The sequence below is a fragment of the Phoenix dactylifera genome, chromosome 13 (genome assembly GCF_051530095.1).
Source record: "Phoenix dactylifera cultivar Ajwa chromosome 13, Ajwa_hap1_PhDact_Kaust_v1.1, whole genome shotgun sequence".
NCBI lineage: Eukaryota > Viridiplantae > Streptophyta > Magnoliopsida > Arecales > Arecaceae > Phoenix > Phoenix dactylifera.
Genome location: NC_143202.1, coordinates 10,850,780 through 10,878,433, shown reverse-complemented (window position 1 = coordinate 10,878,433; position 27,654 = coordinate 10,850,780). Strand labels below are relative to the sequence as shown.

General features: G+C 40.7%; 1 protein-coding gene across 1 annotated transcript in view; it reads left to right on the top strand.

Annotated features, from left to right (window-relative positions):
- The window catches only part of LOC149751440 (uncharacterized), a 47,483-nt gene extending 20,381 nt beyond the window's left edge, over window positions 1–27,102 (top strand). The window contains exon 3 of the mRNA XM_089927038.1: window positions 27,024–27,102. Coding sequence (XP_089783164.1) covers window positions 27,024–27,102 — 79 coding nt within the window. The remainder of the gene's footprint in view (window positions 1–27,023) is intronic.
- Window positions 27,103–27,654: the final 552 nt, after the last annotated feature.

The following is a 27,654-nucleotide window of genomic DNA, read 5'->3' as shown; positions in this document are numbered from 1 at the left end:
AGAGAGTTCAAGCGCACTTACCTAAAGGGCCCTCCAAAATTGGTTTGTATAAGCATGATCAGTGCCTGTCACCAATGGATTTGGACATGCGGATTAGCTATCCTTGGTAGCCCATCACACATCCTGAAGGTTACATGTAAGTGTTTCGCTCGCGCATCACGCTCTGCATGTCTTACCCATAAGGTTAAGAAAATCACTTGCAACCGCAACTTCGGAGAGAATTTAAAATTCGAAGGATTCTTCATGTGCCTTTGGGTTAGCCTCTTAGCGGGCTTTGACTAATTGATTGAGAGCTTCATGGTGAGCTTTGATTGATTGGTCTATCCCGTTGATTATGGTCAGTTTTGAGGCATATCAATAGAAAAATTATATATATATATATGTATATATATATATATATGTATATATATATGTGTATATATATATGTATATATATGTATAGATATATGTATATATATATGTGTGTGTGTGTGTGTGTGTGTGTATATATATATATTACTACAAAAAAATTATATACATTTCCTACACTTTTCTCTAACTTTTTCAAGAAAGAAAAAGGAGAAGGAAAAGAGAAAGTAGTAGAAGAAATCCTCATCCTCTTTTGATTTTCGCTCATTCTCTCTCTCTCTCTCTCTCTTTTCTCTCTACACAATTTCTCTCTCAGCTAGGATTTGCGAGATCCTAGATAAGGGCCATTTTTTTAATGATTTTGATCGACCCTGATAAGGGGGTCTTGATCCATAGCCACTGAATTGCATGTTGGCCCTCACCTTCAATCTTGTCGAACATTGTTAGATATGGTCACCCTCGATTTTCTCTAGAACTATATGTATCTTAGTTCGACCATAATTAGATGAGATCACTTTGATCATACTAGCCGAGATGTCGAGCACTCCTACTTAGCTAGCCTTGCGAGAGTGTTGGGACTTAGGATTTTTACTCTTAAAAAAATTATGGCTAAATTCTAATAAAAATATGACCTTTCAATATTAGGCTTTGAGAGAGATTTTTGAAGTTAATTGGATTGTCAGTTGATTTTATGCATAAGGTAAGTAATGCTTTATTTTTCTAGATTTATCAGCAAATTATAAGATTATTATAATAATTAATCCTAGATGGTACTATTTTATGATGCATGAATTTGATGTATGATACTTTATTATGGAGTTAATCTTATTTTGAAATAGTATGATGATGTATGATCGAAAGTATTAATCTTGTTATAAATTACACTCAATTGATTTTGATACCCCATAATTATATGTTTTCTTTTTGAATTGAAATATGCAACATAATTTATGAAAAGGGTTTTGATTCGAGATAGTTATGGACTCTCAGCCCGACTATGTTAAGAACCATGCTAATAGAGACTTTGCAATAAGAAAATGCATGGCATGCCATAAGATGCATGGTACCATAACCCTACCATAGGGCAAATATGATCGTAGTTGACGAGATGCACTTGATATTTTGAAAAAAATTAAATTTATAAGTGAAATTTGAATTTTGAGAAAGATTAAATTTGGCATGCAAAAATGTTTTGATAATACGACACATTTAAATTTAGTTTTGAACTGATGAATACATATATTGATTTTTAATAAAGTATTATTTATTTTATTGCCTGATTTATTTAATTAAAGTGCTCATTGCTTATTAGAATGTCTAGCTTATTATTTGGTATCCTATTATTTTTACAGTTTTAAAGAACTAGCTTGGCTCAAATTAGAAGCAGAACTTTGATATCTTTATTGTAGATTAGAATTTCACTAAAATTTGATGTAAGATCTTTTAAATGTCGTTGAATTTTATAAGACATTAAAGCTTAGATTTTAGTTAATTTTGGGACTTGTTTAGTTGAATACTTATTCCGCTGCTTGCTTTATGATACCACGATGAAAATCTTGTATACTTTTGTACGAAGAATTTTCTATAAGATGCAGCAGTTACCGTAACCCTGACTCATGATGCCAAGTCGGGGGCGTGATAGTTAATTGATTGGTTTTGATGATTCCTAAATATCTAGATGTCCTTGTTTAGTATGGTTAATTTGTTGTCTGCTTTCCTTGACAAGTTAAAAGAACAGCATATTTTTTTGTGCACATATTGGACACACCAGAAGAAGTATATCATCAAGGCTAATACAAAGCTGGAGAAAAGTTGTGCTATTCCCTTTGTATTTTCAGCCACCACGAGTCAAACTACGACTTAAGGACGTCTAAGTTATCACACTCGATTGTGATTGTAGTAGTCTTATGTTCGCTCTTGGGCGTCTTTCCTGCATCAGGGAACTTTCAGACCTTTCGTTCCAAGCGGGTGCGGAATTCTTTTCCAAAGGACATGCATCTTGCTATCCTTATGTTAATTGCTGCCTTATCCTGGAGCTTCTGTAATTAATGAAATAATTGCATCTTCCTCCACAAGAATTCCTCTGCTATAGTCACTGCTCATGAAGGTATTTCACTCTTTAATGACTGGTCTCTACTTTGTAGTTTCAGAGATCTTCCTGGTTATCATCTTATGGGAGTTATCCTCTGGAAAGTTGGAGCCCTGCGATGCTATCTTCAGCCTCAAATCATCTGAAGTGATTAGTCTCTGTATCAGTTGGTGGCTTCAGTGTTCATCATTTTAGCACTCTCTTTCCCTGTGGTCAAACTGGAAGTCTTCAAAAATTTTCTGGCTCTTCTGAACGTTCGGACTTGTTATTGAATAATCGGAGAAAGTTTTTTGGATGTGCTCTGCTCCCCTAGGTGGCATTGCTTTTCCATTGCTGATCTCACTACATTATTTTATCTCTCGAACTTCTCTTTGTACATTGTCTTCTGCTAATAAATTCTGGTGACTGGTGGAGGCTTCAACCTCCCTAGTCTCCATAATCTTCAAAGAAAGAAAGTAGGCCATGTAGGATTTGGTGGGTTTCTAAGCAAGAGAACTATGAGAGTACAGTGTTGAAACCGGCGGTCCTAACCGACTTCAGGCCATGGCCCATTAACGAGCTAGAACAGAGGATCGCGATCCTCTGCTCTGGCTCCTTCAAGTGAGATGGAAGCAGAGGCGCGGCGGCCGTTCCGCTGTAGCCCCATGGCTGCTGATCATGCTCAACTGCCGTGGGAATGCAGCGGTGAGCCGTTCAAAATCCACTATAAAAGCCCCTCTTCTCTTGCGTTGGACCACCACCGAGTCTCCTCTCCATCTCCTCCCCCTTCTCCTTCTTCTTCAGTGGCCGGCAGGCCACCCCGACAGAGCGCCACCACCCAAAGCTCCTTTTTTCTTCCTCTATTCTGTCTGTGTGCCCAATTTTTTAAAATCCACCATAAAAGCCCCTCTTCTCTTGCGTTGGACCATCACCGAGCCTCCTCTCCATCTATTCCCCCTTCTCCTTCTTCTCCAGTGGCCGGCAAGCCACCCCAACAGAGCGCCACCGCCCAAAGCTCCTTTTTTCTTCCTCTATTCTGTCCGTGTGCCCAATTTTTTTTTAATCTTCCTCGTTTCGAGAGCCGCTGCCGCCAGCCCGCCGGCCGAGCTGTCCTCGGTCGAGGTCCTTCTTCTTCTCCGGTGGCCGGCGTGCCACCCGGCCAAGCGCCTCTTAGATGTATGCCCTAGAAGCCAATTTTGGCTGACACATTATTAATTCTAGGACATAATTTGTACTTGACTTTATTATTATTGAATAAATGAAAGGCATCTTTTTTCATTCATATTATTATTGTGTCTATGAATCGTCCAAGGAATTAATAAGATGATGATGCATATTCTCAAGAGTTGAGAATTTGAGCCATGTATCATTAGTGATTAATTTCTAAACGCTCCTGATCGATGAATCATCACGAGGACGGTGATCGATCCGATGAGATCAGTGCACACATTACTTTTCCTATGGATAGACGAGACTCGAGTCCACGGTGTAGGGACACTGAAGTAATAGTGCAGGTGCTTGTTAGAGAACAAGGGTACTGAGCGTGACCAATACAAGAAGTCACTTGGATGTCTATCCACTCGTCAGTGACTTGCTTGATGTTGCAGTAGTGTGAGTGGTCCTTTGACCTGTAGTGCTTTGGCTACTCACAGTGAGGTTATTGTAGTTTGACTACACACATACATGGTCTCTAGCCATATGGGTCCATGCAGTGTAGATTGGCTGCAGTAGGTTCACTGTAGGAGTAGGGTATGCACCTATAAGGAATCTATCGACCTTGATAGATAAGGAGAGATCCTATGTGATTTATAAGACTGAGTTCGTAAGACCTTGGCCGGGGCAGATTGCACAGTGGAGAAAGAGTTTTCCACTCTAGAACTTAAGTCGAATAAATCTTCACATATGACAGACGATGGAGGTTGACGAGTTGTCCATGACCTCCGTACTGTAGGGATCCACAATAGAAGGACTGTATCACATGATAACTGCACCTAGAGGTTCATCATTCTATTCTGCTGGGTAGCCACTGCATGCTACTAGGTGTTACTGGTGGATGGTGGGACTCACAGGGATTATCTCGATGATCGATTAACCCTAATGAGTAGAGTTAGAATCGTTCCAATTCATTGAAAGGAGTTTTCAATGATATTGTGATAGAGATTACAGTATATCTCACTACCAGTCAGAATAGAACCTATGGGATCACACACACTAGAGGCATTGGCCGATCCGATGGTTGAATCGTGATTAGGAATCACAAGTAATCAATTCGATTGATAATAAGTTGAAGAAGGAACAGAGGCAAATAATTAATTGGACTTAAAACAAGAATCCTACTTGAACTGGAATTCCTACTTGGACTGGGAATCCTATTTGGAGTAGGACTAGGATTCTTACTTGGAGTATGATTCCTACAATTCTAATTAGATTAGGAGTTTTTGAATCAAATTTGGATTCCTACTTGGAGTAGGATTCCTAGAGTCCTAATCGGATTAGGACTTCGGATTCAATTAGAGTCCTAATTGGATTAGGACTAAAATTAAATAAGTCCTAATTGGATTAGGGTTTCTTAAGTCCTAATTAATTATTAATCTAATGAATCAACATGACTCCTAATTGTGTTAGGATTGAAGAGTTCAATTGAGTCATGGTTCATTCAAGTTCTAATTGGATTAGGACTAGCATAGATTGAATCCAATTGATTCATGATTTGGACTAAACCAAATAGGAGCCCTAGATGCCTTTAAAAGGCTTTGAAAGGAGGTGCCCTAATGATGTGTGAAGCCCTCCTCCTCTCCAACTCGTGGCCACCCTTCTCCCCTCTTGTTTTCAGCCACCATCAGCAAAAAGGTGAGAAGAAGAAAGCTTGGCGGCAGCCTCCTCCCTCCTCCTTTGCTTCATCCAACGCAGGGGAAAGAAAAGGGCTGCAAGGTGCTTTGATTCTTCTTCAAGATCCCTCCTTCTTCTTCCTCCTCCCAAGCACAATCAAGAGTTGATTGAAAGAGAGGTGATCAGCCATCAAAAGTTATCTCTGCAAGGGAGCTAGCACCTCGGGGAGATAGAAAGCTTAGATCGGTTCCTGCTTCGTGTGGATACCCGTAGAGGCCGGGCACTTGAACGGCTTCAAGCGAACCTTCATCCAAAAACTACGATCATCAGTTTGCGGTGATCATCTACCCGCACAAGGTGAAGATCTGATCTTCTAATCTTTTTAAAAAGTTTTTAATCCTTATCTATCTACGAACAGCGCCACCGCCTGAGGACCTCTCTCTCTCTCTCTTGATCTCTCATTTTTCCATTGCCCTGTTTCTTGGACCAAGCACTGCCTCCCTCCTTCCATCGGAAGCCATCAACACCACGAGATCCACCACTGCTGCTGTCTTCCAGTGAGTCCCCTACCTTGTCGTGCTTCCTCCTTGGTCGAGGCACCTGCCACCTTGGATAGCTAGGGGTCCTTCCCCTCCTTTCTCTACCTGTTCATGGCCGAGCCACTAAGGCACCGTGCCGCAAGTCGCGCCATCGCAAGCCGCCGACCGGGCCACCCCCAGGCTATCGACCACTCCCGGCCTTCTCTTCCCTCTTCCTTCTTTTCCTTCTTCTCCCCTTGTTGCTTAGCTCAACGGGATGAAGAACATGTTGGGCCCTGTTGGGCTGTGATCATCCACCTAGGCCCTGATCAAATTTGGGCCTTGTTGAGCCCCGTTCTCCATTATGGGCTGTATTCATTTTGGGCTCTATTCATCCATTGTGGGCCATATTTCTTTTGGGCTCCGTTCATCCATTATGAGCCGTATTCATTTTGGGCCCTATTCATTCATTGTGGGACGTATTTATTTTAGATCCTGTTCATCCATTGTGTATCGTATTTCTTTTGGATCTTGTTGAGCCCTATTCATCCATTATGGGTCTTATTGGGCCCTGTACATTCATTGTGGGCCGAGTCCATTCATTTTCTACAAGAAATAAATTGAGAGAAAAGGAAAATCCTCTTTTTTTCTCTCTACTTGACTCGGAGACTAGATACATTGATTGACCTAGGATTCTATTATAAAAAATATTTGAATAAATTAATAATTAAATAAATTTTAAGAATTTGTCATTGTTTTGATATGATCTTATCATTGTATGCCTGTACGGTCTGCCGTATAGGCATGCAGCGTCTGTTGCGCTCTGAGTTCGGGGTGTGATAAAAATAGTAAAGAACGAAGATTTTATCAGTATGCCAATTAGATGGTGACTTGTTACAAAATGTCAGAAAAAATGTATACTAGATAATACTATAATAGTTGAGAATTTTGAATTTATAATTGCTAAGTTAGGTGTAATGTCATGAGATGCCATAACACTCTACTGCGATAACAAAGGCACCATAGCACTAGCTAAAGAGCCAAGGTCTCACCAGAAACCGAAGCACATAGAGCGGTGGTTTAACCTAATAAGCGACAACCTTGAAAAGAAATAAGTAAAGGATCAGAGAGTAGACTCCACAGAAAATGTGGTGGACCCATTCACTAAGCGGATAAGTCAGCAGAAAACTGAAGCGCATCTTGAGAAGATGGGGCTTAGGTTTATAGCTGATTGGCTTTAGTGCAAGTGGGAGATTGTTAGAAGTATGCCCTAGAAGCCAATTTGGCTGACGCATTATTTTATTCTGGGACATAAATTTGTACTTGACCTAATAATGAATTTATTAGAATGGGCATTCTTTTCATTCATGTTCTTATGTGTCCATGAATCGTCCAAGAAATTAATAAGATGATGACGCATATTCTCAAGAGTTGAGAATTTGAGGCATGTGTCATTGGTGATTAATTTCTGAATTGCTCCTGATCGATGGATCATCACGAGGACGGTGATCGATCCGCTGAGATTAGTGCACAGATCGCTTTCTTTGATAGACGAGTCTTGAGTCCACAGTGTGGCGACACTGGAGCAATTGTGCAAGTGCTTGTTAGAGAACAAGGGTACTGAGCGTGACCATAGCAAGTAGTCACTTGGATGTCTATCCACTCGTCAGTGACTTACTTGATGCTGCAGTTGTATGACTGGTCCTTTGACCTGCGATGCCTCGGCTATTCACAGTGAGGTTGCTGTATTTTGACGAGCACATAAACATGAGCCCTAGCCAATTGGGTTCTTGTGGTGCAGATTGGCTGCAGTAGGTTCATTGTAGGAGTAGGGGTGCATCTAGATGGAATCTATCGATCTTGATAGGTTAAGAGAGATCCTATGTGATTTATGAGACTGAGTTCGTAAATCCTCGGCCGGGGTAGTATGTACAGTGGAAAAGGAGTTTTTCATTCTCGAACTCAAGTCGAATAAATCTAAACATATTGACAGATGACGGGGTTTGACGAGTTATCCATGACCTCCATTCTGTAGGGATCCACGATAGAAGGACCGTATCATATGATAACTGCACCTAGAGGTTCATCATTTCATTCTGCTGGGTTGCCACTACATGCTGTTAGGTGTCACTGGTGGATGGTGAGACTCACAGGGACTATCTTGATGATCGATGGTCCCTGGTGAGTTGAGTTGGAATTGTTCCAACCCATTGAAAGGAGTTTTCAATGATATTGTGATAGAGATCGCAATATATCTCACTACCAGACAGAATAGAACCTATGGGGTCACACACATTAGAGGTATTGACCGATCCGATGGTTGAATTGTGATTAGGAATCACAAATAATCAATTTGATTGATAATTGGTTAACCCGCTAAGAGTTAGTGAGTTGAAGAAGGAATAATTGCAATTGGATTGCAATTTAATTTAATTAATTGGATTTAATTAATTGGACTTAATTACAAGTTCTACTTGGAGTAGGATTCTTAGAGTCCTAATTGGATTAGGATTTCAAATTAAATTAAAGTCCTAATTAGATTTCTAAAGTCCTAATTAGATTATGATTGAAATTGAATAAGTCCTAATTGGATTAGGAGTTCTTAAGTTCTAATTAATTTTAATCTAATAGATTAAGATGACTTCTAATTGGATTAGGATTCAAGAGTTCAATTGAGTCATGGTTTAATTGAAATCCTAATTAGATTAGGATTTAAAGGGAAAGAAAGATTGGGTTCACTCAATCCTCTTTGGAAGAGAATTAGACCCACCTTGTAAATGGCCCCCATGCCCCACTTAATTGGATTAAGTGAGGCGTGTGTGTGATAGGGAGAAGAGGGAGGGGCGTACCCCTCCCTAGGCTGATTACGTGAAGAAAAAGAGGGAGGGGCTACACCCTTCCTCTTGCCTTATAGGATAAGGTTGGAGCTCGTAAATTTTAGGAGCTCCACACCCAAATTAAAGAAGGATAGGGGCTGCCACCTTAAAGGTTTTTTTTTTTTCCTTTTGGTGCCGTGAACCCCTCTCCCTCTTTTGGGTTTTTTCAGCCGCAATGCAAAAGAAAAAAAAAAAAAAGGATGAACATGAGCTCCTAAAAGTTAGGAGCTCACGCTTAGTGATTTCAAAAGGAGGGCATGCGGGCCCCTTGCACAACCCCTCCTTTGGAAAAATGTGGGATTCTCTCCTCTTCCTTTGAGCCGTGAACAACACCCTCCTTTCTGAGGGTTTCAGCCGCCAACAAAAAAAAAAAAAAAAAAAAAAGGAGGAGGCGTTCGCTCTCATTTCTCCCTTCCTTCTTCCACCAAAATAAAAAGGCTGCAACTTGTTGCTCCCTTTTCATTCTTCTTTCTCCAATCCTTCTTGTTCAAGGGAGAGCAATCAAGGAGTTGTTTGCTGCAAGAAGAAAGAGATTCATCCATCCAAAGTCTTCTTTGCAAGGGAGCTAGCACCCCGGGGAGATTCAAAGGCTTCAATCGGTCCTCTCCTCGTGTGGATACCTGTAGAGGCCGGACGCGTGTGCGGCTTTAAGCGAACCTTCAACAAATACCACGATCATCAGATTGCGGTGATCATCTACCCGCACAAGGTGAAGATCTGATCTTCTTAATCATATAAAAGGTATTTAATCCTAATCTATCTACGAACGACAGTTTTAAAATATGTTCATGCGATGAACGGAATCTCGCGCATGTCTTCCGCTGCGCGCAGAATTTTTCTGAAATTTTCTGCGGCGTGCGAGGGATTCCAACAGTGGTATCGGAGCCATGGTTGCGTAGATTAAGATTAGGATTAAATGATTAAGGCATAATAAATCTGAAAATTTAAAGATTATGCTTGCTGAATTTTTCTGCATGCAGAATTTTCAGCTTGCTGATTTTTCTGCATGCTGATTTTCTATGCGATTAGATTAATGATTCTATTGATTTGTTAATGAGATTAAAAATATTTAGAATCATATCTTGCATGATCAGCAACTCATAAGATGACATAATCTGTTAAATATTCAGATCTGTAAATTTTATTTAATGCATGAGATGCGTATGGTGATGATCATGGATGGACCCTTTAATTGTGCTGAAATGTTCTGCAATGTCTGAGATGTTCTGTGATGTTATGTGATGCATGTAAATCAGATTTTCAGATGCCTGCGTGCATCTTATATTGATGTATTAGAGACCTGCGTGTCTCATGAAAAAGGGTTGTAACTATTATTTAATTTTATTTATTTTTAAAGTTATCTGGGATGTAATCTGTGATGTGTTTGCATGTCAATGGTTGATCGGTGCATGCCTCTACAAGCACGATTTGCGCGGATCGAGATCAAGGGTTGATTGGAGATGGATCACGGAGTTGATCGCAATTGGACCAAGGGTGCTCAAGATCGAGTCAAGAGTTGAAGGCGATCTAACCAATTGGCGTGCATGTGCTTGTACTATGACCCCATCCTGGATCCATGATCATCACCAGTTTAATTTTTGTTATTATGCCTGGATGTTTATGTTTATGTTTATGCATAGCGGTTAGATAATTATTTGCATGAGATGTAGATAATTAAATAAAAGAGACCTAAATTAAATCTCCTCGAAAATATTAAGTCCATAGGTCTTCCACCGTAGTAGAGCTGCTAAGGTCTTTCCGACGTTGATTTGTCTCGGCTGGATACAGTGGGCAAGTTGCATCGGGGGACTGGACCTCTCTATTAGGCATGAGATGTTGTAGGGGTAAAGATAGGGTTGGGCCCAATAACTGTTAGGTGAGGGACCCAATGACGGCTTTGCTTCTGCGGTTATACGGTGGGTCCGACTTAACTAAGGAATGGGGCCAATAACTGTTAGGTGAGGTCTTCATTACTTAGAGACCTGATAGCGCTACAACTTGCTTGAGAAGCATTGTACAAGAGTTGTACACTCATCATTTATATGTCACCAATAACTGTTAGGTGAGGTGGCATGTAAATTGGTGGGATCGTAGCACCCCACTTGAAACCTAGAGTCGCAAGGTTTTCGTTTCTCTACCAGAGGAGTGTGAGAGATTCGAGGAAATAGTGGGAGGTGTATTTGTTTTTTTTAAAAAAAAAGGGGCCCTAAAACGAATAGAGTTCAAGTACAAAATTCTAACTAGAATCTTTACTCTCTGAGGATTATAAAGTCAGCTTCTAGACTCTTAACTCATATCCTATAGAAAAACCGTTTGATCAAACCCAATTATAAAGATTGGCTCAGCAAATTTCAAAATAGTTTTGAATTGTGAGAAATTCGGGTATGTGCTAGATCATGGAATCCCCGTGTTACCAATCTGTCCGATCACTAATCCGCGTAAGACGCATGTTAAGTGGACGAACAATGACAATAAAGTTAGGTGCTGTACAATGGCATCCATATCCAATGCATTACGATGCCAGCATGAGAACATGAAGACTGCCAGGGACATATTAAATCACCTGCAAGAGTTGTATGGTGATCAGAGTCACGCAGCTCGGTTTGAAGTGTCCAAGAGTCTCTTCAAAGCTAAGATGCGCGAAGGGCAGTCTGTCCATGATCATGGTTTGACCATGATAAAGGACTTAGAGAAGCTTGAGAAGCTTGGCATGACCATGCACAAGAAATTGCAAACGGATTTGATCCCGCAATCCCTTCCAGCTTCATATGAATAGTTTATAGTAAACTACCATATGAACAAGGTTGTATGCACTAAAATAGAATTGTTAAATAAATTGGTAACTACCTTAGGGACCTTAAAGAGTTCAAGGGGCATCGTTCTTGCTGTCGAGTTGGTTTCTACTTCCAAGAGAGAGTCTACCTGGAAGAAGAAGAAGCCTGCGAAGAAGCAGAAGACCGAGAAAAGGCCAAGCAAGGAAGTTCCAAGAAAAGGCCGAATGCAAGGGAAAGCGTTTCCATTGCATCATGAAATGGCCATTGGAAGATGAACTGTCCTACATGCATGGGAAGCATAAAGAGCAATAAGGGTGACAGACCTTCAGAAGGTATGTCAGATATGCTTAGGATATTTAGGGACTGTTACCTGTTGCAAACAGAAATTTGATTTCTGTATCTTGTTTAGCACAGAAAGATTTTTATAAGACTATTGTTCAATTTGTTTGAGAAATAAATTGGATGCATATGGTTTTATGATTGACCGTCTCTATCACTTACATTTGGATGTACCTGTGAATGTATCTGAGCAAACAGTGAGTACCATAGGATCCAAAAGGATCTAGAGATGAGATAAATCTAAAGTATTTGTGGCACCTCAGGCTTGGTCATATAGGAGAAGACTAAATAAACAAATTGAAGAAATATGGGCTTCTGAGCTCATTGACTTTCGAGTCATATCCGATTTGTGAATTCTGCCTTCAAGGAAAGATGACCAAATTATCCCTTTTAGGACATGGGAGAGGTCCACTGCGATACTTACCCTAGTACACACTTATGTATGTGGCCCATTCGATGTGCAGGCTAGGGGTTGTAATTTTTTACTTCATTTACCGATGATTACTCACGGTATGGATATGTGTATGAGACACAAATCTGAAATTTTTGAAAGGTTCAAAGAGTTCAGATATGAAGTAGAAAAACAAACAGAAAAACTCATTAAGGTTCTTCGATCAGATCGAGGAGGTGAATACCTTAGTGGAGAGTTCCGTGATTATCTCAAGGAGAATGGTATAGTTTCATAATGGATCCCTCCTGGTACACCTCAGCTTAACGGAGTGTCGGAGAGGAGGAATCAGATCCTATTGGATATTGTCAGGTCCATGATGAGCTTCACTGATCAACCCTTGTTTCTTTAGAGAGATGCCCTATTTTCAGCTATTTACATATTGAATAGTGTTTCCTCTAAGTCTGTTCCTACCACACTATATGAGATATGACATGGTAAGAAGCTGAGTCTTGGTTATTTCAAGATTTGGGGATGTCCGGCCCAAGTCAAATGACAACAGGTGGACAAGTTAGAGGATAGGACAATTAGTGCTCGTTTTATAGATATCCTAAAGAGTTATTTGGATACAATTTTACGTCCCAGAGAATCACAAAGTGTTTGTGAGCCGACATGCTATCTTCATGGAAAATAATTTATCCTTGATAGAGGCAGTAGGAGAAAAATTGAGCTCGAAGAGAAAGTCTCTAAAGAGCAACGAGCCATTGTGCCTATAGAACCTATTCATATCGAGCCAGTACATGTTGTACCTGTTGGATTACCCCCACACGCGTTGCGACGATCGCAGCGGAAAGACACGTGTGGGGGCGTTCATCTCATGAACATTCTAGGGAATGTAGATTTCAAAAAATTTTTAGAGTTCTCTAATTCAGTTTTATGAAATCTAAAGGGGAGATTAAAATTAAAAGACATGATTAATTTCAGATCTACTACTTACCTTTGAGTGGGTAGAACTTCACCACTATCTGATGATCGTAGGATTTCTGAAAGAGGGTTCGCTTGAAGCCGTTCAAGTGTCCGGCCTCTACGGGTATCCACACGAAGCAGAATCCGATCCAAGCTCTCTATCTCACCGGGGTGCTAGCTCCCTTGCAGAGATAACTTTTGATGGCTGATCTTCTCTCTTTCTTTCAACTCTTGAATATACTTGAGAGGAGGAAGAAGAAGGATGAAGAAGAGGAAGAAGCAAAGCCCCTGCAGCCTACTTTCTTTTCCCTGCGTTGGAAGGAGGAAAGGAGGAAGAGGAGGGCGCCATGGCTTCTTTTTCCCTTCTTCTTGCTGGCGGCTGAACCAAGGGAGGGAGAGGGTGGCCACGGCTCCAAGGGAAGAGGAAAAACTCTTGGGAGCCCTAGCTGCCGCCCTCACCCCTTTTTAAAGCATGAAGGGCTCCTACAAGTTAGGAGCCCTTGATTGCTTTCCAAGAGGGGCGCCGGCCCCTCTTGTGTTGCCGCACCAAGGAGGAGAAAGGGGAGGGGCGTGAGCCCCTCCCTTTTGTGTTGCCCTAATCCTCATCTAATGAGGATTGGGTGGCCCTAATTTGGTTTAGTCCCAATCCAATTAGGGTTTAACCAAATTATGAATCAATTGGGTTCAATCTATACTAGTCCTAATCCAATTAGAACTTGAGTGAACCATGACTCAATTGAACTCTTCAATCCTAACCCAATTAGGAGTCATGTTGATTCATTAGATTAATAATTAATTAGGACTTAAGAAATCCTAATCAAATTAGGACTTATTTAATTTTAGTCCTAATCCAATTAGGACTCTAATTTGAATCCGAAGTCCTAATCCGATTAGGACTCTAGGAATCCTACTCCAAGTAGGAATCCAATTTTAATTCAAAACTCCTAATCTAATTAGGATTGTAGGAATCCTATTCCAAGTAAGAATCTCAGTCCTACTCCAACTAGGATTCCCAGTCCTAATCCAATTAGGACTCTAGGAATCCTACTCGAAGTAGGATTTGCGTTTAAGTCCAATTAATTAATTTCCTTTGTTCCTTCTTCAACTGAATATCAATCTAATTGATTACTTGTGATTCCTAATCACGATTCAACCATCGGATCGGTCAATACTTCTAATGTGTGTGACCCCATAGGTTCTACTCTGACTGGTAGTGAGATATATTATGATCTCTATCACAATATCATTGAAAACTCCTTTCAATGGATTGGAACGATTCCAACTCTACTCATTAGGGTTTATCGATTATCGAGATAATCCCTGTGAGTCCCACCATCCACCAGTGACATCTAGCAGCATGTAGTGGCTACCCAGTAAAATAGAATGATGAACCTCTAGGTGCAGTTATCGTGTGATACAGTCCTACTATCGTGGATCCCTACAGGACGGAGGTCATGGACAGCTCGTCAAACCCCATCGTCTGTCATATGTGAAGATTTATTTGACTCGAGTTCGATAGTGGAAAAACTCTTTCTCCACTTTAATTACTGCCCTGGCCAAGGTCTTAGAACTCAGTCTAACAAATCACATAGGATCACTCCTTATCTATCAAGGTCGATAGATTCCTTATAGGTACATACCCTACTCCTACAGTGAACCTACTGCAGCCAATCTACACTGCATGGACCCATATGGCTAAAGACCATGTATGTGTGCAGTCAAACTACAATAACCTCACTGTGAGTAGCCGAAGCACCGCAGGTCAAAGGACCAGTCACACTACTGCAACATCAAGCAAGTCACTGACGAGTGGATAGACATCCAAGTGATTTCTTGTCTTGGTCACGCTCAGTACCCTTGTTCTCTAACAAGCACCTGCACTATCACTTCAGTGTCCCTACACTGTGGACTCAAGTCTCGTCCATCCAGAAGAAAAGTGATCTGTGCACTGATCGGATCGATCACCGTCCTCGTGATGATCCATTGATCAGGAGCATTTAGAAATTAATCACCAATGATACATGGCTCAAATTCTCAACTCTTGAGAATATGCATCATCATCTTATTAATTTCTTGAACGATTCATAGACACATAAACAATATGAATGAAAAGATGCCTTTTATTTATTCAATAATAAATAGTCAAGTACAAAATTATGTCCCTAGAATTAACAATGTGTCAGCCAGATTGGCTTCTAGGGCATACATCTAACAATCTCCCACTTGCACTAAAGCCAATCAGTCATATATCTAAGCCCCATCTTCTCAAGGTGGACTTCAGTCTTTTGCTGACTTAGCTGCTTAGTGAACGGGTCTGCCACGTTATCCGCAGAGTCTACTCTCTGCACCTCTACATATTTCTTCTCAACATAGTCACGTATGAGGTGGAAGCGCCGCTCTATGTGTTTGGACTTCTGATGAGACCTTGGCTCCATAGCTAGTGCTATGGTGCCAATGTTATCGCAGTAAAGTGTTATGGCATCTAATGACATTACACCTAACTCTGCAATGAACTTTTAACCAGAAGGTTTCCACTGCACCCTTAGATACGGCTTAACATTCAGCTTCTAAGGTAGAATCTATAATGATCGGTTGTTTGAAACTCTTCCAATTTACTAAACTACCATTGCACATATTCTGATGTAGACTTTCTATCATCAATATGTGTGCATCCTTCTACCTTCAACTCTGATCTTCTCCCAAAGACCAAGAACATGTCCTTAATTCTTCTCAAGTACTTAAGACTGTTCTTCACAGCTATCCAGTGCTTTTTGCCTGGATCTGATTGACGTATGCTCGTGACATTCACAGCATGTACTATATCAAGTCATGTACATAGCATGGCATACATGAGGCTCCCTATTGCTGATGCATAGGGGATCTTGCTCATGCGTTGAATCTCTTCAGATGTGTTGGGGCACATCTTCTTGGAGAGATTAATTCCATGCCTTAGGGGTAAGAGACCCCTTTTAGAGTTTTCCATGCTAAACCTTTTCAGCACTTCCTCTATGTACATCTTCTGTGATAGGCCAAGCATCCTTTTAGATCTATCTCTATAGATCTTTATTCCCAAAATATAGGATGCTTCCTCAAGGTCTTTCATGGAGAACCTTTTTGACAACCAGACCTTGACCAAGGTCAGCATGGGAATATCATTCCCTATCAGGAGGATGTCGTACAGTACGAGAAATACGACAGCACTCTCACTAATTCTTTTGTAAACACACGATTCCTCTTTATTTTTTTGATGAAATCAAACGTTTTGATTGCGTCATCGAAACGAGTGTTCCAACTCCGAGATGCTTACTTTAGTCCATAGATGGACCTTTGCAGCTTGCAGACCTTGTGATCTCCATCACTGGAAGTGAAACCCAAAGGCTGTTCCATATAGATATCTTCATCAAGATATCCATTCAGAAAAGCAGTTTTCACATCCATCTGCCAGATTTCATAATCATGAAATGCTGCAATGGCAAGCTATGTTCGGATGGATTTCAGCATGGCTACAAGTGAAAAGGTCTCCTGATAGTCAATGCCCTCGCGCTGAGTATACCCTTTCGCCACAAGCCTTGCTTTATAGGTCTCTACCTCTCCATTCGAACCTATCTTCCTTTTGTAGATCCATTTGCATCCAATAGGTACAATACCTTCTGGTGGATCTACTAAGGTCCAGACTTGGTTGGAATGCATGGAGTCTAACTCTGATTTAATAGCTTTCAACCATTTCTCGAAATCGATATCATATATCGCCTCGTCGTAGGTTTTGGGATCCTGCGTGTGATCCCTATCTCCCACTAGGAACATTTCCTCGGTATCCTCTTCTAGTATACCTAAGTATCTATCAGGAGGATGGGAGACCCTACTAGATCTACGAGGTAGTCGAGGGACATCGTGTACTGGCTCTGTATGAATGGATTCGATAGGATCCATGACTCGTTGCTTTTCAGAGACTTTCTCTTCAAGCTCAATTTTCCTCCCACTGCCTCTATCAAGGATAAACTGGTTTTCCAAGAAGATGGCATGACGGCTCACAAACACATTGTGCTCCTCTGAGATGTAAAAATTGTATCCTAATGACTCTTTAGGATATCCTATAAAACAAGCACTTATGGTCCTAGCCTCTAGTATGTCCGCCTGTAGTCTCTTGACGTGGGCCGGACATCCCCAAATCTTGAGATGACCAAGACTTGGTTTCTTACATTGTCATATCTCATATGGTGCGGTAGGAATGGACTTTAGAGGGAACTCTATTCAACAAGTAAATAGCTGAAAATAGGGCATCTATCTAAGGAAACAAGGGTAAATCAGTGAAGCTCATCATGGACTGGACCATATCAATAGAGTCTGATTCCTCCTCTCTGACACTCCATTGAGCTGAGGTGTTCCAGGAGGAGTCCATTATGAAACTATACCATTCTCCTTGAGATAATCACGGAACTCTCTATTAAGGTATTCACTTCCTCGATCTGATCGAAGAACCTTAATGAGTTTTTGTGCTTATTTTTCTACTTCATATCTAAGCTTTTTGAACCTTTCAAAAGTTTCATATTTGTGTCTCATATACATATCCATACCGTGAGTAATCATCGGTAAAATAAAGTAAAAATTACAACCCCTAGCCTGCACATCGAATGGGCCACACACATCAGTGTGTACTAGGGTAAGTATTTCAGTGGACCTCCCTGTGTCCTACAAAGGATAATTTGGCCATCTTTCCTTGAAAGCAGAATTCACAAATCAAATATGACTCGAAAGTCAATGAGCCCAAAAGCTCATATTTCTCCAATTTGTTTATTTTGTCTTCTCCTATATAGCCAAGCCTGAGGTGCCATAAATACTTTAGATTTATCTCATTTTTGGATCTATTAGATCCTATGGTATTCATTGTTTGCTCAGATATTTTCACAGATACATCCATATGTATGTGATAGAGACTGTCAATCATAAAACCATGTTGAATCAATTTATTTTTCAAATAAAAATCTTTCTGTGCTAAATAAAATACAGAAATCAAATTTCTGCTAGCAATAGGTAACAGTCCCTAAGTATCCTGAGCATTTCTGACATACCTTCTGAAGGTCTGTCATCCTTCATGTTCTTTATGCTTCCCATGTATGTAGGACAGTTCCTCTTCCAATGGCCGTCCATGATGCAATGGAAACACTTTTTCTTGTAATTGGCCTTTTTCTTGGAACTTCCTTACTTGGTGTTTTCTTAGTCTTCTGCTTCATCGCAGACTTCTTCTTCTTCCAAAAAGACTCTCTCTTGAAAGTAGAAACCAACTTGACAGCGAAAATGATGCCCCTTGAACTTCTTCAAGGTCCCTAAGGTAGTTACCAATTTATTTAACAATTCTATTTTAGTGCATACAACCTTGTTCATATGGTAGTCTACTATAAACTATTCATATGAAGCTGGAAGGGATTGCGGGATCAAATCCGTTTGCAATTCCTTGTGCATGGTCATGCCAAGCTTCTCAAGCTTCTCTAAGTCCTTTATCATGGTCAAACCATGATCATGGACAGACTGTCCATCGTGCATCTTAGCTTTGAAGAGCCTCTTGGACACTTCAAACCGAGCTGCGTGACTCTGATCACCATACAACTCTTGCAGGTGATTTAATATGTCCCTGGCAGTCTTCATGTTCTCATGCTGGCATTGTAATGCATTGGACATGGATGCCATTGTGCAGCACCTAACTTTATTGTCATTGTTCGTCCACTTAACAAGCGTCTTACGCTGATCAGTGATTGGACGGATTGGTAACATGGGGATTCCATGGTCTAGCATATACCCGAATTTCTCACAATTCAAAACTATTTTTGAAATTTGCTGAGCCAATCTTTATAATTGGGTTTGGTCAAACGGTTGTTCTATAGGATATGAGATAAGAGTCTAGAAGCTGACTTTATAATCCTCAGAGAGTAAAGATTCTAGTTAGACTTTTGTACTTGATCCTAATCTGTTCTAAGGTCTTTTAGAACAAATGTAACTCCCACTATTTTCTCGAATTCCTCACACTCCCCTGGTAGGAAAACGGAAATTCCACACGACTAGGATTTCTAGTGGGTACTGCGGTCCCACCGATTTACATGCCACCTCACCTAACAATTATTGGTGACACATAGATTGATGAATGTACAACTCTTGTACAATGCTTCTCAAGCATGTTGCAGTGTAACTTGGTCTCTAAGCCATGAAAACCTCACCTAACAGTTATTGGTCCCATTTCTTAGTTAAGTCAGACCCACCGTATAACCGTAGGAATAAAGTCGTCATTGGGTCCTCACCTAATAGTTATTGGTGCCCAACCCCACCTTTATCCTACAACATCTCATGTCTATAGAGAGGTCCAGCCCCCCGATGCAACTTGACCACTGTATCCAGCCGAGACAAATCAACATCAGAAAGGCCTTAGCAGCTCTACTACAGTGGAAGACCTATTGACTTAATATTGGTTAATCAGGTCTTAGTGTTTGCAACTTGAGCTCTTCATAAGAGGTAATGGAACAATTGGCCAGGTAAGCAGGTGGGAGGCTCCCCTTACTCAGAGAGTATGGTCCTAATTAAGTAACCACCTTTCATGCTTTCCTAGACACCAATTAGATCAATTAATCTAATATGACTCGCTCATGTTGGTTCACTCTCGACTTGATTGAGGAGGTTTTAATTTAGGTCTCAATTGGGTTTGCTACATCACATGTAAACCTATCTACCCGACTCTCATTCACATCACATGCAAACGGCACATCACAGGCAGTTATAATCGCAGCATCAAATAAAGCTAAACTTTAAATAGGTGATGATCATGGATTCTAGTTAGGTCGTATTACAAGCACATGCACGTCAATCGATCAACTGGTCTTCAACTCTTGAATTGGTTCCAAGCCTTCTTGATTCGATCCTTGACCAACTCTTGATCCAATCGCCATCAACCGCTTAGACCCCTGTTCATCTCATGCCTTGTCTTCAACTTGATCGTTGACATACATCACATCACAGGAATACAACCAGATGTAAAATAAAAATAAAAATAAATTACATCTCCTTTTAGAAGGCACACAGGCCTCTCAAAACATCAAATAAGATGCATGCAAGCATCTGAAAAATTACATGACATCGCAGATCACATCGCAGGTCATTACATTTGATACCAAAAGGGTCTGAATCCTATGATCATCACCATATGCAACAATTATAATTTTCAGATCTGAAAACTAACTGATTATCTCATGACATAGGTTGCTGATCATGCTAATCATGATTCTAAACTTTGTAATTCCATTAATAATGCAATTAGAATCATCTTTTTATCACATAAAAATCAGCATGTAAAAATCAGCACCCTAGAAAAAATCTGCATGCAGAAATTTTCAGTATGCATGATCATTCAATTTTCAGATCTAATAAGCCTTTAGATAATTAATTCTTACCTTAATCTATGATGGCTAGGCTCTGATACCACTGTTGGGAACCCGCCATGCCGCTGATATTTCAAAAAAAAAATCAGATGGCAGCGGAAGAGGCATAAGCGGGATCGACGTTCATCTCATGAACGTTGTTTCATGAACCGTTCGTAGTTAGGCAAGAATTAAAAACTTTTTAAAAATATTAGAAGATCAGATCTTCACCTTGTGCGGGTAGATGATCACCACAAACTGAAGTTCGTGGTTTTAGGATGAGGGTTCGCTTGAAGCCGTTCAAGTGTCCGGCCTCTACGGGTATCCACACGAAGCAGAATCCGATCCAAGCTCTCTATCTCACCGGGGTGCTAGCTCCCTTGCAGAGATAACTTTTGATGGCTGATCTTCTCTCTTTCTTTCAAATCTTGAATATACTTGAGAGGAGGAAGAAGAAGGATGAAGAAGAGGAAGAAGCAAAGCCCCTGCAGCCTACTTTCTTTTTCCTGCGTTGGAAGGAGGAAAGGAGGAAGAGGGGGGCGCCATGGCTTCTTTTTCCCTTCTTCTTGCTGGGGGCTGAACCAAGGGAGGGAGAGGGTGGCCACGGCTCCAAGGGAAGAGGAAAAACTCTTGGGAGCCCTAGCTGCCGCCCTCACCCCTTTTTAAAGCATGAAGGGCTCCTACAAGTTAGGAGCCCTTGATTGCTTTCCAAGAGGGGCGCCGGCCCCTCTTGTGTTGCCGCACCAAGGAGGAGAAAGGGGAGGGGCGTGAGCCCCTCCCTTTTGTGTTGCCCTAATCCTCATCTAATGAGGATTGGGTGGCCCTAATTTGGTTTAGTCCCAATCCAATTAGGGTTTAACCAAATCATGAATCAATTGGGTTCAATCTATACTAGTCCTAATCCAATTAGAACTTGAGTGAACCATGACTCAATTGAACTCTTCAATCCTAACCCAATTAGGAGTCATGTTGATTCATTAGATTAATAATTAATTAGGACTTAAGAAACCCTAATCAAATTAGGACTTATTTAATTTTAGTCCTAATCTAATTAGGACTCTAATTTGAATCCGAAGTCCTAATCGGATTAGGACTCTAGGAATCCTACTCCAAGTAGGAATCCAATTTTAATTCAAAACTCCTAATCTAATTAGGATTGTAGAAATCCTATTCCAAGTAGGAATTCCAGTCCTACTCCAACTAGGATTCCCAGTCCTAATCCAATTAGGACTCTAGGAATCCTACTCGAAGTAGGATTTGCGTTTAAGTCCAATTAATTAATTCCCTTTGTTCCTTCTTCAACTGAATATCAATCTAATTGATTACTTGTGATTCCTAATCACGATTCAACCATCGGATCGGTCAATACTTCTAATGTGTGTGACCCCATAGGTTCTACTCTGACTAGTAGTGAGATATATTATGATCTCTATCACAATATCATTGAAAACTCCTTTCAATGGATTGGAACGATTCCAACTCTACTCATTAGGGTTTATCGATCATCGAGATAATCCCTGTGAGTCCCACCATCCACCAGTGACACCTAGCAGTATGTAGTGGCTACCCAGTAGAATAGAATGATGAACCTCTAGGTGCAGTTATCGTGTGATACAGTCCTACTATCGTGGATCCTTACAGGACGGAGGTCATGGACAGCTCGTCAAACCCTATCGTCTGTCATATGTGAAGATTTATTTGACTCGAGTTCGATAGTGGAAAAACTCTTTCTCCACTTTATATTACTGCCCTGGCCAAGGTCTTAGAACTCAGTCTAACAAATCACATAGGATCACTCCTTATCTATCAAGGTCGATAGATTCCTTATAGGTACATACCCTACTCCTACAGTGAACCTACTACAGCCAATCTACACTGCATGGACCCATATGGCTAGAGACCATGTATGTGTGCAGTCAAACTACAATAACCTCACTATGAGTAGCCGAAGCACCGCAGGTCAAAGGACCAGTCACACTACTGCAACATCAAGCAAGTCACTGACGAGTGGATAGACATCCAAGTGACTTCTTGTCTTGGTTACACTCAGTACCCTTGTTCTCTAACAAGCACCTACACTATCACTTCAGTGTCCCTACACTATGGACTCAAGTCTCGTCCATCCAGAAGGGAAGTGATCTGTGCACTGATCGGATCGATCACCGTCCTCGTGATGATCCATTGATCAGGAGCATTTAGAAATTAATCACCAATGATATATGGCTCAAATTCTCAACTCTTGAGAATATGCATCATCATCTTATTAATTTCTTGGACGATTCATAGACACATAAACAATATGAATGAAAAGATGCCTTTTATTTATTCAATAATAAATAGTCAAGTACAAAATTATGTCCCTAGAATTAACAATGTGTCAGCCAAATTGGCTTCTAGGGCATACATCTAACAGTACCTCCTCCACCTCATAGATTTAGTAGGATCTTCCATCCTCCTGAAAGGTACTTAGATATACTTACAGAGGATGTAGAGGAAGTGTTCCTCATGGGAGATAGGGATCAAGGTAAGGATCCCAATACCTACAACGAGGCGATGTTAGACATCGATTCCGAGAGATGGCTGGAAGCCATGAAGTTAGAGATAGACTCCATGCATTCCAACCAAGTTTGGACCTTAGTAGATTCACCGGAAGGTATAGTACCTATTGGGTGTAAATGGATCTACAAGAGAAAATTAAGTTCGGATGGCTAGGTAGAGACCTATAAGGCAAGGCTAATGGCGAAAGGTTATAGTCAGTGCGAAGGCACTGATTATCAGGATACTTTTTCACCTGTAGCCATGCTAAAGTCCATTCGAATATTGCTTGTTGTTGTAGCATATCATGATATTGTGATGGTGATCACAAGGTCTGTAAGCTGCAAAGGTCCATCTATGGACAAAAACAAGTATCTCGGAGTTGGAACACTCGTTTCAACGATATAATCAAATCGTTTGATTTCTTCAAGAACGAGGAGGAACCATGTGTTTATAAGAAGGTTAGTAGGAGGGCTATTGCATTCCTCATATTGTACGTGGATGATATCCTAAGTCAAGGTTTGGTTGTCTAAGGAATTCTCCATGATAGACTTTGGAAAAGCATCCTATATTTTGGGAATTAAGGTCTATAGAGATAGATCTAAGAGGATGCTTGTCCTGTCACAGAATATTACATAGAGGGAGTGTTGAAGAGGTTCGGCATGGAAACCTCTAAAAGGGGATTATTATCCCTTAGGCATGGGGTAAATCTCTTCAAGAAGATGTGCCCCAATACATCTGAAGAGATTCAGTGGATGAGCAAGATCCCTTATACTTCGGCTATAGGGAGCCTTATGTATACCATGCTATGTACATGACTTGATATAGTACATGCTGTGAGTGTCACGAGCATATATCAGTCAAATCCAGGCAAGAAGCACTGGATAGCTGTGAAGAACAGTCTTAAGTACTTGAGAAGAACTACGGACATGTTCTTGGTCTTTGGAAGAAGATCAGAGTTGAAGGTAGAAGGATGCACACATATTGATGATAGAAAGTCTACATCAGATTATATACAATGATGGTTCAGTAAATTGGAAGAGTTCCAAACAACCGATTATTGTAGATTCTACCTTAGAAGCTGAATGTTTAGCCGTATCTAAGGGTGCAGTGGAAACCTTCTGGTTTAATAAGTTCATTGCTGAGTTAGGTGTAATGTCATCAGATGCCATAACACTCTACTGCGATAACAAAGGCACCATAGCACTAGCTAAAGAGCCAAGGTCTCACCAGAAACCGAAGCACATAGAGCGGTGGTTTAACCTAATAAGCGACAACCTTGAAAAGAAATAAGTAAAGGATCAGAGAGTAGACTCCACAGAAAATGTGGTGGACCCATTCACTAAGCGGATAAGTCAGCAAAAAACTGAAGCGCATCTTGAGAAGATGGGGCTTAGGTTTATAGCTGATTGGCTTTAGTGCAAGTGGGAGATTGTTAGAAGTATGCCCTAGAAGCCAATTTGGCTGACGCATTATTTTATTCTGGGATATAAATTTGTACTTGACCTAATAATGAATTTATTAGAATGGGCATTCTTTTCATTCATGTTCTTATGTGTCCATGAATCGTCCAAGAAATTAATAAGATAATGACGCATATTCTCAAGAGTTGAGAATTTGAGGCATGTGTCATTGGTGATTAATTTCTGAATTGCTCCTGATCGATGGATCATCACGAGGACGGTGATCGATCCGCTGAGATTAGTGCACAGATCGCTTTCTTTGATGGACGAGTCTTGAGTCCACAGTGTGGCGACACTGGAGCAATTGTACAAGTGCTTGTTAGAGAACAAGGGTACTGAGCTTGACCATAGCAAGTAGTCACTTGGATGTCTATCCACTCGTCAGTGACTTACTTGATGCTGCAGTTGTATGACTGGTCCTTTGACCTGCGATGCCTCGGCTATTCACAGTGAGGTTGCTGTATTTTGACGAGCACATAAACATGAGCCCTAGCCAATTGGGTTCTTGTGGTGCAGATTGGCTGCAGTAGGTTCATTGTAGGAGTAGGGGTGCATCTAGATGGAATCTATCGATCTTGATAGGTTAAGAGAGATCCTATGTGATTTATGAGACTGAGTTCGTAAATCCTCGGCCGGGGTAGTATGTACAGTGGAAAAGGAGTTTTTCATTCTCGAACTTAAGTCGAATAAATCTAAACATATTAACAGACGACGGGGTTTGACGAGTTATCCATGACCTCCGTTCTGTAGGGATCCACGATAGAAGGACCGTATCATATGATAACTGCACCTAGAGGTTCATCATTTCATTCTGCTGGGTTGCCACTACATGCTGCTAGGTGTCACTGGTGGATGGTGAGACTCACAGGGACTATCTTGATGATCGATGGTCCCTGGTGAGTTGAGTTGGAATTGTTCCAACCCATTGAAAGGAGTTTTCAATGATATTGTGATAGAGATCGCAATATATCTCACTACCAGACAGAATAGAACCTATGGGGTCACACACATTAGAGGTATTGACCGATCCGATGGTTGAATTGTGATTACGAATCACAAATAATCAATTTGATTGATAATTGGTTAACCCGCTAAGAGTTAGTGAGTTGAAGAAGGAATAATTGCAATTGGATTGCAATTTTATTTAATTAATTGGATTTAATTAATTGGACTTAATTACGAGTTCTACTTGGAGTAGGATTCTTAGAGTCCTAATTGGATTAGGATTTCAAATTAAATTAAAGTCCTACTTGGAGTAGGATTTCTAAAGTCCTAATTAGATTATGACTGAAATTGAATAAGTCCTAATTGGATTAGGAGTTCTTAAGTTCTAATTAATTTTAATCTAATAGATTAAGATGACTTCTAATTGGATTAGGATTCAAGAGTTCAATTGAGTCATGGTTTAATTGAAATCCTAATTAGATTAGGATTTAAAGGGAAAGAAAGATTGGGTTCACTCAATCCTCTTTGGAAGAGAATTAGACCCACCTTGTAAATGGCCCCCATGCCCCACTTAATTGGATTAAGTGAGGCGTGTGTGTGATAGGGAGAAGAGGGAGGGGCGTACCCCTCCCTAGGCTGATTACGTGAAGAAAAAGAGGGAGGGGCTACACCCTTCCTCTTGCCTTATGGGATAAGGTTGGAGCTCGTAAATTTTAGGAGCTCCACACCCAAATTAAAGAAGGATAGGGGCTGCCACCTTAAAGGTTTTTTTTTTTTTTCCTTTTGGTGCCGTGAACCCCTCTCCCTCTTTTGGGTTTTTTCAGCCGCAATGCAAAGAAAAAAAAAGAAAAGAGGATAAACATGAGCTCCTAAAAGTTAGGAGCTTACGCTTAGAGATTTCAAAAGGAGGGCATGCGGGCCCCTTGCACAACCCCTCCTTTGGAAAAACGTGGGATTCTCTCCTCTTCCTTTGAGCCGTGAACAACACCCTCCTTTCTGAGGGTTTCAGCCGCCAACAAAAAAAAAAAAAAAAAAAAAAGGAGGAGGCGTTGGCTCTCCTTTCTCCCTTCCTTCTTCCACCAAAATAAAAAGGCTGCAACTTGTTGCTCCCTTTTCATTCTTCTTTCTCCAATCCTTCTTGTTCAAGGGAGAGCAATCAAGGAGTTGTTTGCTGCAAGAAGAAAGAGATTCATCCATCCAAAGTCTTCTCTGCAAGGGAGCTAGCACCCCGGGGAGATTCAAAGGCTTCAATCGGTCCTCTCCTCGTGTGGATACCTGTAGAGGCCGGACGCGTGTGCGGCTTTAAGCGAACCTTCAACAAATACCACGATCATCAGATTGCGGTGATCATCTACCCGCACAAGGTGAAGATCTGATCTTCTTAATCATATAAAAGGTATTTAATCCTAATCTATCTACGAACGGCGGTTTTAAAATATGTTCATGCGATGAACGGAATCTCGCGCATGTCTTCCGCTGCGCGCAGAATTTTTCTGAAATTTTCTGCGGCGTGCGAGGGATTCCAACAGCTATTACGCTGTTAACAATTGATGGTATATTCTTGATAAGTGCAGGTTGAAGGGAGGGGACACTGCAGACTTAGTTGCTTGGGTTGAAGATATCCCCCATACCACTGTTGACTTGAAGTATTAACTTGCTACAGCCAACGAGTCGCTGGAGAAGAAATTATCTTCGCTCTACAGAAAAAAAATGTTACTTGGAGAAGAAAATCCTATTCCATCTAGGGATGCTAGAAGGATCAGGATAGTTGACATGTCAGTCAAAAGCACCCCTACAGAGTGGTTCGCAATAAATAAGGTCATCCAGTTTGCAGCACTATTCGGTTCACGATAGATATGTTAGATATATGTCCTAGAAGTCAATCTGGCTAACACATTATTAATTTTGGGACATAGTTTTGTATTTGACTTTATTATTGATTAATAAATGGGTATCTTTTTCATTCATATTATGTATGTGTCTATGAATCGTACAAGAAATTAATAAGATGATGATGCATATTCTCAAGAGTTGAGAATTTGAGCCATATATCATTGGTGATTAATTTCTAAATGCTCCTGATTGATAGATCATCACGAGGACGATGATCGATCCAATAAAATCAGTGCACAGATTGCTTTCCTTATGGATGGACGAAACTTGAATCCACAGTGTAGGGACACTAAAGTGATAGTGCATGTGCTT